This window comes from Populus trichocarpa, chromosome 14, assembly GCF_000002775.5.
Source record: "Populus trichocarpa isolate Nisqually-1 chromosome 14, P.trichocarpa_v4.1, whole genome shotgun sequence".
Classification (NCBI taxonomy): Eukaryota; Viridiplantae; Streptophyta; class Magnoliopsida; order Malpighiales; family Salicaceae; genus Populus; species Populus trichocarpa.
This window is the reverse complement of record NC_037298.2, coordinates 8019080-8031964: the sequence shown is the minus strand read 5'-3', so window position 1 is coordinate 8031964 and position 12885 is coordinate 8019080. Positions and strand designations below refer to the sequence as shown.

Below are 12885 nucleotides of genomic sequence, written 5' to 3'. Positions count from 1 at the left end.
CGTAGCAATTATTCACGTTCAAAATCAACAATGAATTAAACTACAATTTATTTTTTAAAAAATACGTAATATTAAAAAATCATTGCTTGAATTTATAGATCTAATTGTACCGCAAAATGGAGATTAAAAACACGAAATTTGAGCTCAATTTTATTTTTTTTTTGAAAAATAATTACAACCTTGCTGCAAACACATCTTTTTAAGAGGAGCTGGTGGGGTGGTAGGACACAACAAATTGCAACAGGTTTTGTTTGCGTTTTGATCCTAAAATATAAGAGTTCAGTTAATTTAACAAAATTCTGGGATTTTTTCGAAGTCAGTCAGTAATACCACCTTTAAAATCTTAGATTCTTATGATATCTACCTCCACTCCATCTCTCGAAAAACAATTTGGAGATCAGGAGACAACCATCACTTATACGTGGCCTCGCCATGAGCACCGCTGCAGCAATCACAAGCCATAGAGCTGATGGTGTGTGTGCCTTGTGAAGGACGCTGGGAACATGAACAAATAAATTATAAAGACCAAACTAATCCATGGCTGCAGGGTCTGTTGTTATTTCTTACAGAGATTATATTTTTTCCATATTTGCGTGGCGTGGCAGGAGCTTTGTGGGTATTTAATAGCGTAGGAGCAGTTGTTTTTTAAAGTATTTTTTATTTAAAAATATATTAAAATAATATGTTTTTTTATTTTTTAAAAATTATTTTTGATATGAAAAATCAAAACAAATTAATTTAAAGTAAGAAGTTAAATTTAGTTTTAAAAAAAATATTTTTAAAATATAAAAATAAATAAATGCACGATTTCTCGGGTTCTACTCGGTCCATTCCCTAGCTGGCTTTCTGTGCTTAAGTTCTTGCTAATATAATAAAATAAATCAGTACTTATTGTTGGTACTTTGCTGCATATAGAAGACTTCATCTCTGTTACCTAAGTTTACAGCCACAGAATGTACTCTTAGTACACTCATTGTCTTATGGTTCATAAAAAAAAAAAAGTATCCTTAATTGTGTTTACTGATGTTTTTAAATGATTAAGGAACACGTTTATATTGGAAAATTTAGCGGCAGCCAAATTAAACACAAGCTAAAACTAAGTGAAAAATCAAATTAATTAGTTATCAATAAACTGTTGCTTGTGTCCAGCTATAATGCTATATAGAAGCTTCATTGAAGAGAGCTAAAATAATTTATTTTAAGTTGGATGGTCAAAGATAATGCTTCAAGGTCCGGGTATCAGTATGAACAGTGAAATTTATGCATAAGAGCACTAGATGGATAGATAGATCAGAGAGGGCAATGGATTATAAGTTTTCAATCAAAGATGACATTCTGAAACACTGGTAAAACGTCCAAATGTTAATGCTTCCTAGCGATTCCTCTGTGCAAAACATGCATGACAGGACTCCTTGCCATAACATGGGATTACTCTATTATTTTGACTCCTGGGAGCAATATAGTTATGTCCACGGTGATGCTAGCCAGCATATCCAATTTCTGATCAACGTCCTTCAATGGCGATTCTTCACCTTGCTCAAGAAAGGCGTCCTGACACGTTTCAGGATATGAAGCTATGGCACCAAGCATTTGAGTCAGTCTGTCCGTGTCGTGAGTGGAAATTGCAGTCAAAGCATCATTGAGGTCAGTGATTCCAGCTTCATAAGACTCTACGCATATGTCAAGAGAGTCCCTCATCGTGGCTGATAAAGAGGTATCCTTGCTTAGTTTCGTGACCGTGGCTATGGCTTCCTCAAAATCTTTGTGGAGAGCTTGTATCCCCATTTCAATTACTGAAATGGGATCGGCTGCGCCAGTTTGATAAGGAGCAATGGTGGCAAGACACTCTGCCTGGAATCTAGTCGCACCGCATATTTTCTTCAAAACAGCATTGTGAACGGAAGGTGAATATGGCAATAAGGGTTGTGCATTTGTTGGAGAATCAGGCGGTGATGGGGAGGATTCTGTCTCTGTTGAAGAAGCTGGAGATGGCGATGAGGAGGAAAGTGGCAGTGGGGAAGAAACCGGAGACGGCAATGGGGAGGATTCTGTCTCTGTTGAAGAAGCTGGCGATGGCAGTGGGGAAGAAACCGGAGACGGCAATGGGGAGGATTCTGTCTCTGTTGAAGAAACTGGCGATGGCAATGGGGAAGAAACCGGAGACGGCAATGGGGAGGATTCTGTCTCTGTTGAAGAAGCTGGCGATGGCAGTGGGGAAGAAACCGGAGACGGCAATGGGGAGGATTCTGTCTCTGTTGAAGAAACTGGCGATGGCAATGGGGAAGAAACCGGAGACGGCAATGGGGAGGATTCTGTCTCTGTTGAAGAAACTGGCGATTGCAATGGGGATTCAATAGGTTCTGAAGATGCGAAAGACAAGGCCGGTCCTAGGCAATCAGGACTAGCACTATTGCCGGCATTGCAAGGGTCGCAAATGACCTCAGAAAAGAATGAGAGAAGGGAGGGAACGAGGAGGAGGAGGATGGATTTGTTGAGTTCCATTTTCTTCTTCTGGAGGAGAGAAGAAATGGAGAGAGAGAACGATGAGGGCAGCTGATCTTGGCATTGAGAACCGTTTTAAGTATATTTATGGGATCTTCTGAGTGGTGAATGGGTTACCCAAGAAAACAGGAAAACCATGCAAATTTTGCCATGCTTGAAGTCCGGCTGTCTGCTCAACTATTTTTTGCATTTAGGCATTCAACAGTCATCACGTCAAGGATTTCCAGGTTGATTTTTCCCGGAATAGTTACACAGAGTGAAGAGCATTTAGGATGACAGCAGAGCTTTTTCCTTATTTTTGCTTGCCTCTAAAATAATTTCTTGGTCTTCCTAATCGCTGTGTCCTGGCAAGCCTTAAATTGGCCCTCTAATTTTCTTAATGTGGACAAAGTCATAAACCTTGCAGCTATCCCCACTTAGATTGTGGTTAGATTTCAGATAAAAAGATAGCGATATCTGGTGGCTACGATTTTTGGAGAGGTAAGTTGTTGACATGAACCGTGTCATGAAAAGCATCAAGCAGGGTGTTTCCTTGATTTGCTTGACTGACTTTATGAAATGATCTTTTCGCCAATTCTTTTCCTTTTCTTTTCGTTTGTCTCAGAAAATATTTGGTAAGGGAAGCAATGGGCCGTTTGTTTATACGGAATGAGTGGTGGACGATGGAAATGTAAATAAAATCCTCATCCCCTAATTTCTAAGTGTTTAGTAACTTGAAAAGGATAAAAGAATAATATAAATTATATTTTAAATTTTAAATTTTATTTAGCAGTTTCTAGGTTTAAATAATTTTTTAAAATGAATGAAACTAATTTTAAAAAATAAGATTGAAGAAAATAATATAAAAAAAATTTGAAAATGTGGTAGCGGTTACTTTTTAAAATATATTTTTTTAATATATTAAAATAATATTTTTTTAAAAAAAAATTATTTTTAATATAATACATAAAACAAAAAATTAAATTAAATTTTTGCCCAGCTTCTTTAAGCCTCATTTTTAAATGGGGGCTAAGAGGGAATGGTTTTGTGCGAATAAAAAAAATCTCTACTTCGACGTGTGTGATTTATGTTCATCTTGCTTTATGGCCATTTCCTCTGTGGCTTTTGCGAATTTCTTACAATCATCGAAGAAACTATGATCACATTCATTAAAAAAAAATGCCAGACCACCTCCTTGCTGATTAAATTAAGAGCAATGAATCCAAAAGCTTCTTAGGTGGTTATGGAATAGGATTCAGGTATTATTAATGATATGATCAGAACGTGAAATCTATATTTTTTTCCTGATTTGAGCTGTAGCTTGATTATGATGAACTAGTTACAGTCTCTGTGCCTTCTTTCTGGGTTTCGGTCTAAATCGCTTGTTGAATTGCTTCCTGGAAATGGGTTTCTTGCTGTTTTATATTGGAAGGTAGCATAATAAATTCAGGGTGGCTAGGATTTTATGTTGCCTTCTTGATAAGCCACCCCTTTTAGCTAATCTAAGTGTTGCCTTCTTGATGAACTGTAATTATTGCTTTTGTTCTCGGTATGAATGATGAAATGTTATGCATAAGACCAGCAAAGAATATAGAGCAAAGGAATACTATTTTCAGTCAAAGAGGATTATTTTGAAATGCTGAAAGCATCTTAATGCTTCCTCGCGATGCTAATATAACATTCCTCTATACAAAAGAACGCTGTAAGAGACACAGCAATAAACAGTTAATTTAACTCCAGTGGAGAGATGCTGAAATTGCCAGGTTGATGCTAGCCAACGTAGTCAACTTCCGATCCATCGCCTTCATTGGCGAATCGAGTCCTGGTCGCTCAGCAAACGCTTCCTCACATGTGTCAGGGTATGTTATGGTGGCACTAAGCATTGTACTCAGTTTGCCAATGTCGTGGGAGGAAATTGCAATCAAAGCATCATTGAGGTCAGACATTCCGCTATCAAAAGACTCTAGGCATGTGTCCAGGGAGTCCTTAACCACGGCTGATGAAGAGGGATCCTTGTTTAGTTTTGTGGCAACGGCAGTGGCTTCCTCAAAACTTTTGTGGAGAGCTTGCATTCCCATTTTAAGGACTGAAATGGGATCGGTTCTTCCTGTTAGGTAAGGAGCAATGGTGGCAATACATTCTGCTGGGTAATCGGTCAAGCCACATATTTTCGTCAGTGCATAATTGCTGGCTGGTGATGGCAATATCGATATTGATTTTGTTGGAGAAACAGGTGGTGATGGGGAGGAAGCTTGTGGGGAGGGGGAGGGATCTGTCGGGGGTAATGGGGCCTGAACGGGCGGTGAAGATGGGAAAGACAAGGCCGGTCCTAGGACGAAGGCAGGCCCTGTAGCCTCAGGATTGCTGACGTTACGAGGGACACAAATGGCCTCGGCAACGAATGAGAGAAGAGGAGAGGAAAACAGGAGGAGAAGGATGAACTTGTTAAGCTCCATTATCTTCGCTTGGAAAAGAGTAGAAATGGAGAGACAAAATGAGGACAGGCAAGTATATATTTATGGGATCTTTAGAGGGGTTGACTGGGTTATCCAAGAAAATAGGATTACCAAGCAAATTTTGCCTATGCTGTAAGTTTGGTGTATCTATTTTTGTATGTATAATATATTAGTGGTGAGTTACGGCATCCAAACTTGGTTTTTCCCGGAATAGGTTCACAAAGGTGTAAAGCGTCAAGGGCAGAGCTTTATCCATCCTCATCCTTCTCTCTTTTTTCCCCCCTCTAAATGCTGTCTTGTTCTTCCTTGCCATGTCCAGGCAACTCAGAAATTAGGGTTCCTATTTATTTTCCATAACCAATGCAAAACCTTGCAGCTATCGTCCTCTTGGTTTTGGGTGGATTTAGATAACAAAATGACTTGTTAACATTAACCAGTTCATTGAACTACAATCAAGTGTATCTGTGATTTGCTTGACACTACGATATATGCGTATCAATCCTAATTATCTACGTGCAAGTCTGTATACGTATTTGTAATGTATTGTTTCATTCAACATCTGAATCAGTTTCCAAATGTTTACAAGAGAAGCAACTTTAAATTTTGCAGGCTAAAAGAATAGTTCTTCAACTAGCACTTACCATCTCAATTTACTTAGTTTTTGCTCCAAAAAATACCTTTTTGCTCAGCAAAATTTTCCATCTCGTTTAATTTTCTTCTTTTTTCAATATCTTGAAAAAAAAAATCACAATAAATCTGAAAAGAACATGGCATTGACAGAAGGACTAAGTCATAAATGGGTTTGTGAAACTACATGCGTAAGTTATAAATAACTAGTAAAAGAACGGGTGAAGATTAAATAAGAACCCATGAAGGCCATCCAATATAACAAGCTACGAGGCATATATACAAAATTTCATCAGCCATGTAGAGAACAGCCACACTGCTTTCAGGAGAACTTAACAGTGGTCATCCACAAGGCAACACAAAAAACAGCCACTCCCCAACTCCCCACCAATCACAACTACAAAATCTATCCCAAAAAGAAATCCTAATAAATATTCCCCCACTTTGAACTTTTCAAATTCCTCACATTGTTGTATTGGGACATCAAAAGAAAGCTTCAAACTAAGTAAAGTATCGAAGTTGACTACCTTTGAGATATTCATCGTCCTTCATGAAGATCTTCTGAGAAAACTGCTGTCCGAGAGATGTTGTCGTTATCAAAGGCACTTAGACCAGAGTACGGACCAGATGAGAACATTGAAGATGTCCCATCAGATTCAAAGGTAGTAGATGACTGTCTCAGGTTGGCCCGGGCATTGGAGGCTAACATGGAATCTTGATATTCCATTACACGCTGCACCATTTTAAGAGACTGTACCACTTCACCCATAGTTGGTCGCTGGCTTGCCTCAGGGGCCACACAAGCTGCTGCAATTGTGCAAACTCGTACAAAATCCTCCTTCGGATATTTTCCTCCAAGCCTTGGATCAACAAGCTCTTCTAACCGATCCTTGTCTCTCAGAATGGGCCTGGCCTGAAAGCAATTAAAGAGAATTTGTTAACCTCTCCAGAATTTTAATAACTGTTAGATGTTTTTATATTGCCAAATATCAAGATATGAAACCAGGAATTCTAATGATGGGTTGAAATGGTCAGTATCCTACTAACCCAAGTGACAAGGTTCTCTTGACCGGATGGCTGTGCCATATCAACAGGCTTCTTTCCAGTCAGCAACTCAAGGAGGACAACTCCATAGCTATAAACATCACTCTTTACTAGTAGATGTCCGGTCATAGCATACTCAGGGGCTACATACCTATAAATCAACACCATTTCATCTCAACGCCCATCAAATTGGGAAAACATACAATTAAGAAGAGAGAGACTCAGACAAACCCAAATGTTCCCATGACACGAGTAGACAGATAATTTGCTCTGCCTTCAGGCGCCTGTTTGGCAAGTCCAAAATCAGCAACTTTAGCCTGAAAATTGTTCTCGAGCAATATATTGGACGCCTTGAAATCTCTGTGGATCACACAGGGTTGTGAATCCTCATGTAGGTATGCAAGTCCTCTTGCAGCATCAAGTGCAATCTTCATTCTGGTATCCCAATCCAGAGGACAGTTTACACCCAGAGGACCTGAGGCATGCATGTTTGGAGCAGCATTAATATTTTGAATAATATAATGCAATACTACTGTAGCAAGGATTCAGGTATGTGTGTACCAGCCCAACTTGTTAGATTCTCAGAAATCAGATGCAAGCACAGTAAAACAATCATTAACTGTTAATGTTTATACCTGTTATCATTCGTCCACTTGATATTCAACAAACTAATAAATTTGGTTCAATTTAATAAACAGACCACACTAAAGAAAATCAATTTCAATTTCTTAGAAGCATAGCTGACGGGGCCAATTTAGGGTCCAAAAAAGAAAGGTCTATTGATGGTTAACATTCTAGAGAAAAAGGAACCAGATGAGGGAACAATCCAGAGTGTATTAAATTTCATATCTCGTGGGTGCTCATGCTGTGAAGTCATTTTTACATCCAACATTAGAAAGAAAACAAGCCAGGTGCAAAACTTCACTGCTTGGACTTGATGTTTGCTCTCGCACACTAGTGTTAACCCAGGTTGAAACCAGTACATTCAACTAAAGAGCCAGACATGTTCAGAATAGGTAATGAATAATGCCTAATTTTTTTTAACATATATTCCATCTCCATGCAACCAAATTAGAAAGAAAATATCATATCAAACACTAAAATGCTGGAAAGATATGAAATTGGAAAGAAAATATCAAATTACCATGGAGCCAGGCCTCCAGGCTTCCATTTGGAACAAGCTCATAGCACAGTAGGTTTTGTGAAGAGTCACGACTGCTATAGTAGCCCACAAGTTTGACAAGATTACGGTGATGCAGCCTGCTAAGCATCTCAACCTCCACCAAAAATTCTTTATCCCCTTGTTGCCCTCCATTAGTAAGCCTCTTAATTGCTACAGCTGTGCCATCACTTAAGACACCTTTGAAAACTCTACCAAACCCACCCTCTCCAAGTATGCTTGCAGGTTCAAAGTTGTTTGTTGCTACTTTAAGTTCTTCATAGGCTAGAAACCGTGTACTTGAAGGATGTGGAAGAGACCCTGCTGCTGGAGCTGGAGCTGGATCTATGGTACTTGGCTTTACTGATTTTGGAGAAAAAAAAATTGAAATCAACAAGCCAGATGACATGAAAGAATAGATGAACAAAGAACCAAAAGAAAACTTAAAAAAGTCAGATGCGAGCATTATCATAATGAATGAGAGCAGTGTTCCCTAGATTTTCTTAAATGCTTCTATGAAAAGCACAATAGATTGGTCCCACTTCTTCAGTAAGGTGAAGTGTGTAAAGAAATTGATGGATAGCAGGAAACTTCTCTTCTTGACTTCCCTTCTGAGATGGCTCTCCTTGCTTTCTATAATACTTCATTAAAAACAGCATGAAAGTTTGTCTAGTTATTATTTAACATTCCCAAATCTATCCATGTAATATGGTTGGAATGCACAAATTAAACCCCTAATGGCTTAAGGCTGCATACAACACAGAAAGAGTCCTTTGCAGAGAAGCATGCATTTGACATGCATTCCTCGTATACAGATCAAATTGAGAGAGGAACTTTTCGCAATCAAGAGAAAACCTTATAGGTCCCAATGAGTGACTCACTACTAGCAGGTCCCAATGAGTGACTCACTACTAGCAATGATAATCAGAGATAATGACACAAATTCCTTGGTGTGGACATTATACATTACCACTTTGGAAGATTCCAAAAATAAATCGGAGTGACAGTAAATAGTGGTCCTTGATATTAAGACATACCAGTTTCTTTAGAGGATGCTTTAGGCTTCCCTTTGCGGAATGCACACGAACAAATTATAAGCATAGATACAATGGCAATAATCACAATACCAGCACCAATACCCAGAATAAGAATCAAATTTGTATGTTTGCCTTTCTTTGAAGAACCAACTGCTGATGAAGTTGAAGATTGATATACCGGTGCCTTCATAGGTGATGAAGCAACAATAGGAGCTGTATGTAAGAGGTAAAGAAACTTCAATGTACATAATGGAGAACTAGAATCTCTATGGTATTTACTGCCATATATTTTGGAACCTAAACAAAGATTTTACAAGATAATATCAAACAGCAAACTGAAGGCCAACACAGTGCCCCCCCCCCCCCCCCCTCTCTCTCTCATGCTTTCATAGGAAGTCTGTGACAACCTCAATTGAAGGCTAAATTTTAAGTCTTGTTTATTTACTTTATTCAATGATTTATTATTTACTAACATTATCATAATCACTTGACAGTGCATTTTTCTTTCTTTTTGACAGGAAAGGCAGCAATTCATATCATATACTACATGCAGCAGATTTTTCCACCGCCAGATTTGAATGCAAAATTTGTATGAATTTGAACACATGTGCTGTTCTACTGGATTGAAAGTAGAAAGTGGCTACAACACACCATTTGCAGAAACATATGTTAGAATTGCACATTCTGAAATCCAAACAAAGTCATTACATGAGACAGAAATCACACAGCAAATTGAAGGTTAACAAAAAAAGGCACTATCCAACAAAGTCTGTCTATGACTCTATCCTCTTTGTGTGGAAATTTAAAAATAGTCAACTCTTATGGCTAAATTGTTTTTCTCGTTAGTTTGTTCAATTATCTATTTATTTACCATCATTTTGACTAGGAAGGCTATATTTACATCAAATCACAACACACACGCAGCAACTTTTCTGAGTGTTTGATTTGATAATAAAATCAGTATAAATTTGAACCATGTGCCCTTATATTTGGATTGAAAACAGAAAGCCATATTGTTTTCAGAGACATGCTAGTATTGTACAGTGAATCAGGTGGCCTCTGCTTGCAATTTGGTAGGATTCTGATGGGCCATGTCCCTGTAAGCCAGGTGATTTCCTCTTGCCCAAACTTATATAATCACCTCTTTTATCTTTGGTAACACAGATTTTATCAAGAAGCATACAACTGACACATAGAAATACACATAAGCCAAAGATGAATGTAGTGAAGAAAAGCTATATGTGATGGCCAAGACCATGGCACTACATATAAAAAACACATTGGCATCCTTGAAACAGAGGAGGCTGTGTCAAAATTTACCTGGTGAAGGTGTTGGAGGTTCAAACCAAGTAAGATTCAGGAGTTTATAATCACCCACAAGAGTGGAGTCAAAATGAACCTTATGAAAGGTAAGTGAAGAGTTTACGGCAGATGCATCACTGGCAGAGAAACTGATTCCCGTGTGAGGAGTGATATCCATTGAAATATTTAATCTGGATAGGCTTAGTACATAAAAGTTTATCAGCTCAATTTGAGAAACTCGCATGCCAAGCTGGGAAGCTAGTTCTTCTAGAAACATGTTCCAATTGGGATTTTGTGAGACATTCAAAAGGAGAAGATCAAGCTTTATTGGATACACACAGTGGCAATCATGACTTCCTCGTTTCAGCACCATGTCTGGTTTACAACAATCTGCAGAACGAAAAATCAATTCTAATGCCAATGTCTATGGTCACAGCACAATCACAGATTTCTTTAGTAGGAATTATCTACAAGTTATGCAAGCAATCCAGTGCATTATCAAGCTCTTGGTATAAGACAGTTTATATAGGAAGTAAAACATTGGACACTTTTTCTTCTATGGTTAAATTGCTCTTCCTACAAATGAAGCATGAAAACAAAAGGAGAAGAGGAGAAAAGAAAGGTACTTAACCACAGCTGTCTTACCAGAGACGGAAGGTGATAATGGGGGCTGAGCTAAACCAGTAGGATTTGTGCCATCACCAGACTGAGTAGGAGCAACATCTACCAATCCAACACTGGGAGGCACCAATCCATTCTTCTTCATTGATGGTTTAGACAAGCGTGAACTAGTAGGGGGGTGACCAGAAGTTATCAGTGGACCATAGTTAGGAGGATGGGCTGGTGGTACCACAAATGTTGGTGCACCATGAGGTGAGAAATGTTTTTCCCGTGGTTTATGTAACAATGGTAGATTGGCTGGGAGGGGTAGATCAGGAATGGCTGGTGCATCCGAAGGCACTCTAGACGGAGATAAGATAGGTCCTTCAAACTGATGATCAGCTAAATCAGCATTGATGATGGAGATTACATAACATGAATTGATGAAAAGCTGCAGAAACAAATACCAGACTCTTCTTGATAATCCTGCAACGCGCGTACAAAGTTCCAATCTAATAAGATCAGGAAAACATAACAGAAACTCTGGTAGCAGAATAAATGCAATTTAAGCGCCTTAAAATTTCAATCGAATTCTACTTCTTTTCCAATGACCTACGATCAGCACTGACAGCTAACTTTTACAAATAAATGAATAAACAACCCAAAGCTCTACTCTGTTATATCTCAAATGCAACAAACGAAGCAAAAGAAAGACAGAAAGAAAGAAATTAAAAATTTTAAATCTAATATTGTTACAACCAGGGACGCAAGGGGGGAAAAATAGTGGCGCTGGATAAAGTGTAACCCTACTTTATAGAAATGAAATTTTACATCTTCTATAAAGAGATCGAGCATTGGAAACTTTCTTTTCATTGTTTATTTCAATTGCAAAATAAAGCATCGTAAAACATGATAACATATTGTGCCGATAATATCAGAATTTGGTTAAGCATCCAAAACCCCTAACGGAACAAAACAAAACAAAAAATACCAAAAATCTGCAGAGTAAGCTAAAATATCAAAGAAAACCACTGCAGTACTTGAGGGTTTTAACATTCACCTGGTGCAATTTCTTTCCTAAATTTCCTCATTCAGCAAAAGCAAAAAAAGCAGCATTAATGTTCGGGAAAAAAAAGAATTAAAATTACCGGTGGTATTTGAAACTGCAAGCACCGACATCACCAACGCGGTTGATTGAGAGCACCCGTCCCGTCAGATCTGTGAGATTGCAAGCAAATAAACGGCGAGATCACACTCTAATTGAGCAAAGAACCCAAACGGACGGACGGAAAGCATATAACACTATGAGCAAAAACCATTTGGCAAAAACAGAGAAGGAGGCTCCAAGGGTGGAGATATTATCATAAGAATTGGAACTCGGCGTTCATAACTCAGAGCAAAACACTCCATTAATGAGTTAACTCGAAGAGGAGAGATGATTGAACTGGAGGCTTCAGAAGGAAGGGAAACGGCAGACACTTTTTATGACTGTTTTGGCGGAGAATACCGATTTGTTTTCTTTCACTCTGTAATCAGTAGCACAGTACTGGAGAAGCTTTTTTTTTTTTTAGATATTTTCCTTTATATATATATATATATATATATATATATATATATATATATATATATATATAAAATTTGAGACGTTTTTTCTTTTTTGTCTTCGTTTTGCTTTTGCTGTGTCCGTCGAGTGAAGTAAAAAGTGGAGAAGGGCACGCACGGACTTTTTCATAATGTCCAACGAGAGCCGCTGACGGAAGCTAACGGTTAAAAAAGAAGAGGATATTTGTTTCACGACTAGTATGATATGACCACAGGAAGGCAAAATTTGTTGGAATTAAATTTGAAAATCTAGAAAAAAAAATGTATAAATGAGATTTTCTAGGACTTGTTTGTGTGTTTGATAATATAATATAATGCAAGTTTTGTGTAAATATTTTTTAAATTAAAATTTAATATTTTTTATAATTTTAATATTAATATATCAAAATTATTTAATAACATAAAAAATATTAATTTAATGATTTTTTAAATCTAAGTTTATTTTGAATAACACCACTTTCATAGTTGAAACACGGCATGTTGATGTTAAATTGATTTCAATTGAATTGTCAAACACACCGTTTCAGTGAATAATCAGGTGAAGGTTTGATGAGTTAAGCGTCAATTAAATTAGGGT

General features: G+C 37.8%; 3 protein-coding genes across 3 annotated transcripts; all 3 read right to left on the bottom strand.

The window, feature by feature from the left end:
* Positions 1-1286: 1286 nt before the first annotated feature.
* LOC112324093 (flocculation protein FLO11) lies at positions 1287-2573 on the bottom strand. Its single transcript, XM_024585028.2, has one exon. It carries the CDS (start codon positions 2500-2502, stop codon positions 1429-1431), a length of 1074 nt encoding a protein of 357 aa, XP_024440796.2. The 5' UTR covers positions 2503-2573; the 3' UTR covers positions 1287-1428.
* A 1499-nt stretch (positions 2574-4072) lies between these two features.
* Positions 4073-4983, bottom strand: LOC7455421 (putative pectinesterase/pectinesterase inhibitor 26). The gene has a single exon (XM_002320253.4). The coding sequence runs from the start codon at positions 4935-4937 to the stop codon at positions 4212-4214; it is 726 nt and encodes a 241-aa protein (XP_002320289.3). The 5' UTR covers positions 4938-4983; the 3' UTR covers positions 4073-4211.
* Positions 4984-5792: 809 nt separating this feature from the next.
* Positions 5793-12288, bottom strand: LOC7495212 (proline-rich receptor-like protein kinase PERK15). Its single transcript, XM_024585144.2, has 8 exons — positions 11855-12288; positions 10752-11192; positions 10125-10496; positions 8805-9017; positions 7753-8130; positions 6840-7083; positions 6612-6759; positions 5793-6477 (listed from the first exon to the last, which is right to left on the bottom strand). Exons 1-8 carry the CDS (start codon positions 11883-11885, stop codon positions 6103-6105), a joined length of 2202 nt encoding a protein of 733 aa, XP_024440912.1. The 5' UTR covers positions 11886-12288; the 3' UTR covers positions 5793-6102.
* Between the last annotated feature and the right edge of the window lie 597 nt (positions 12289-12885).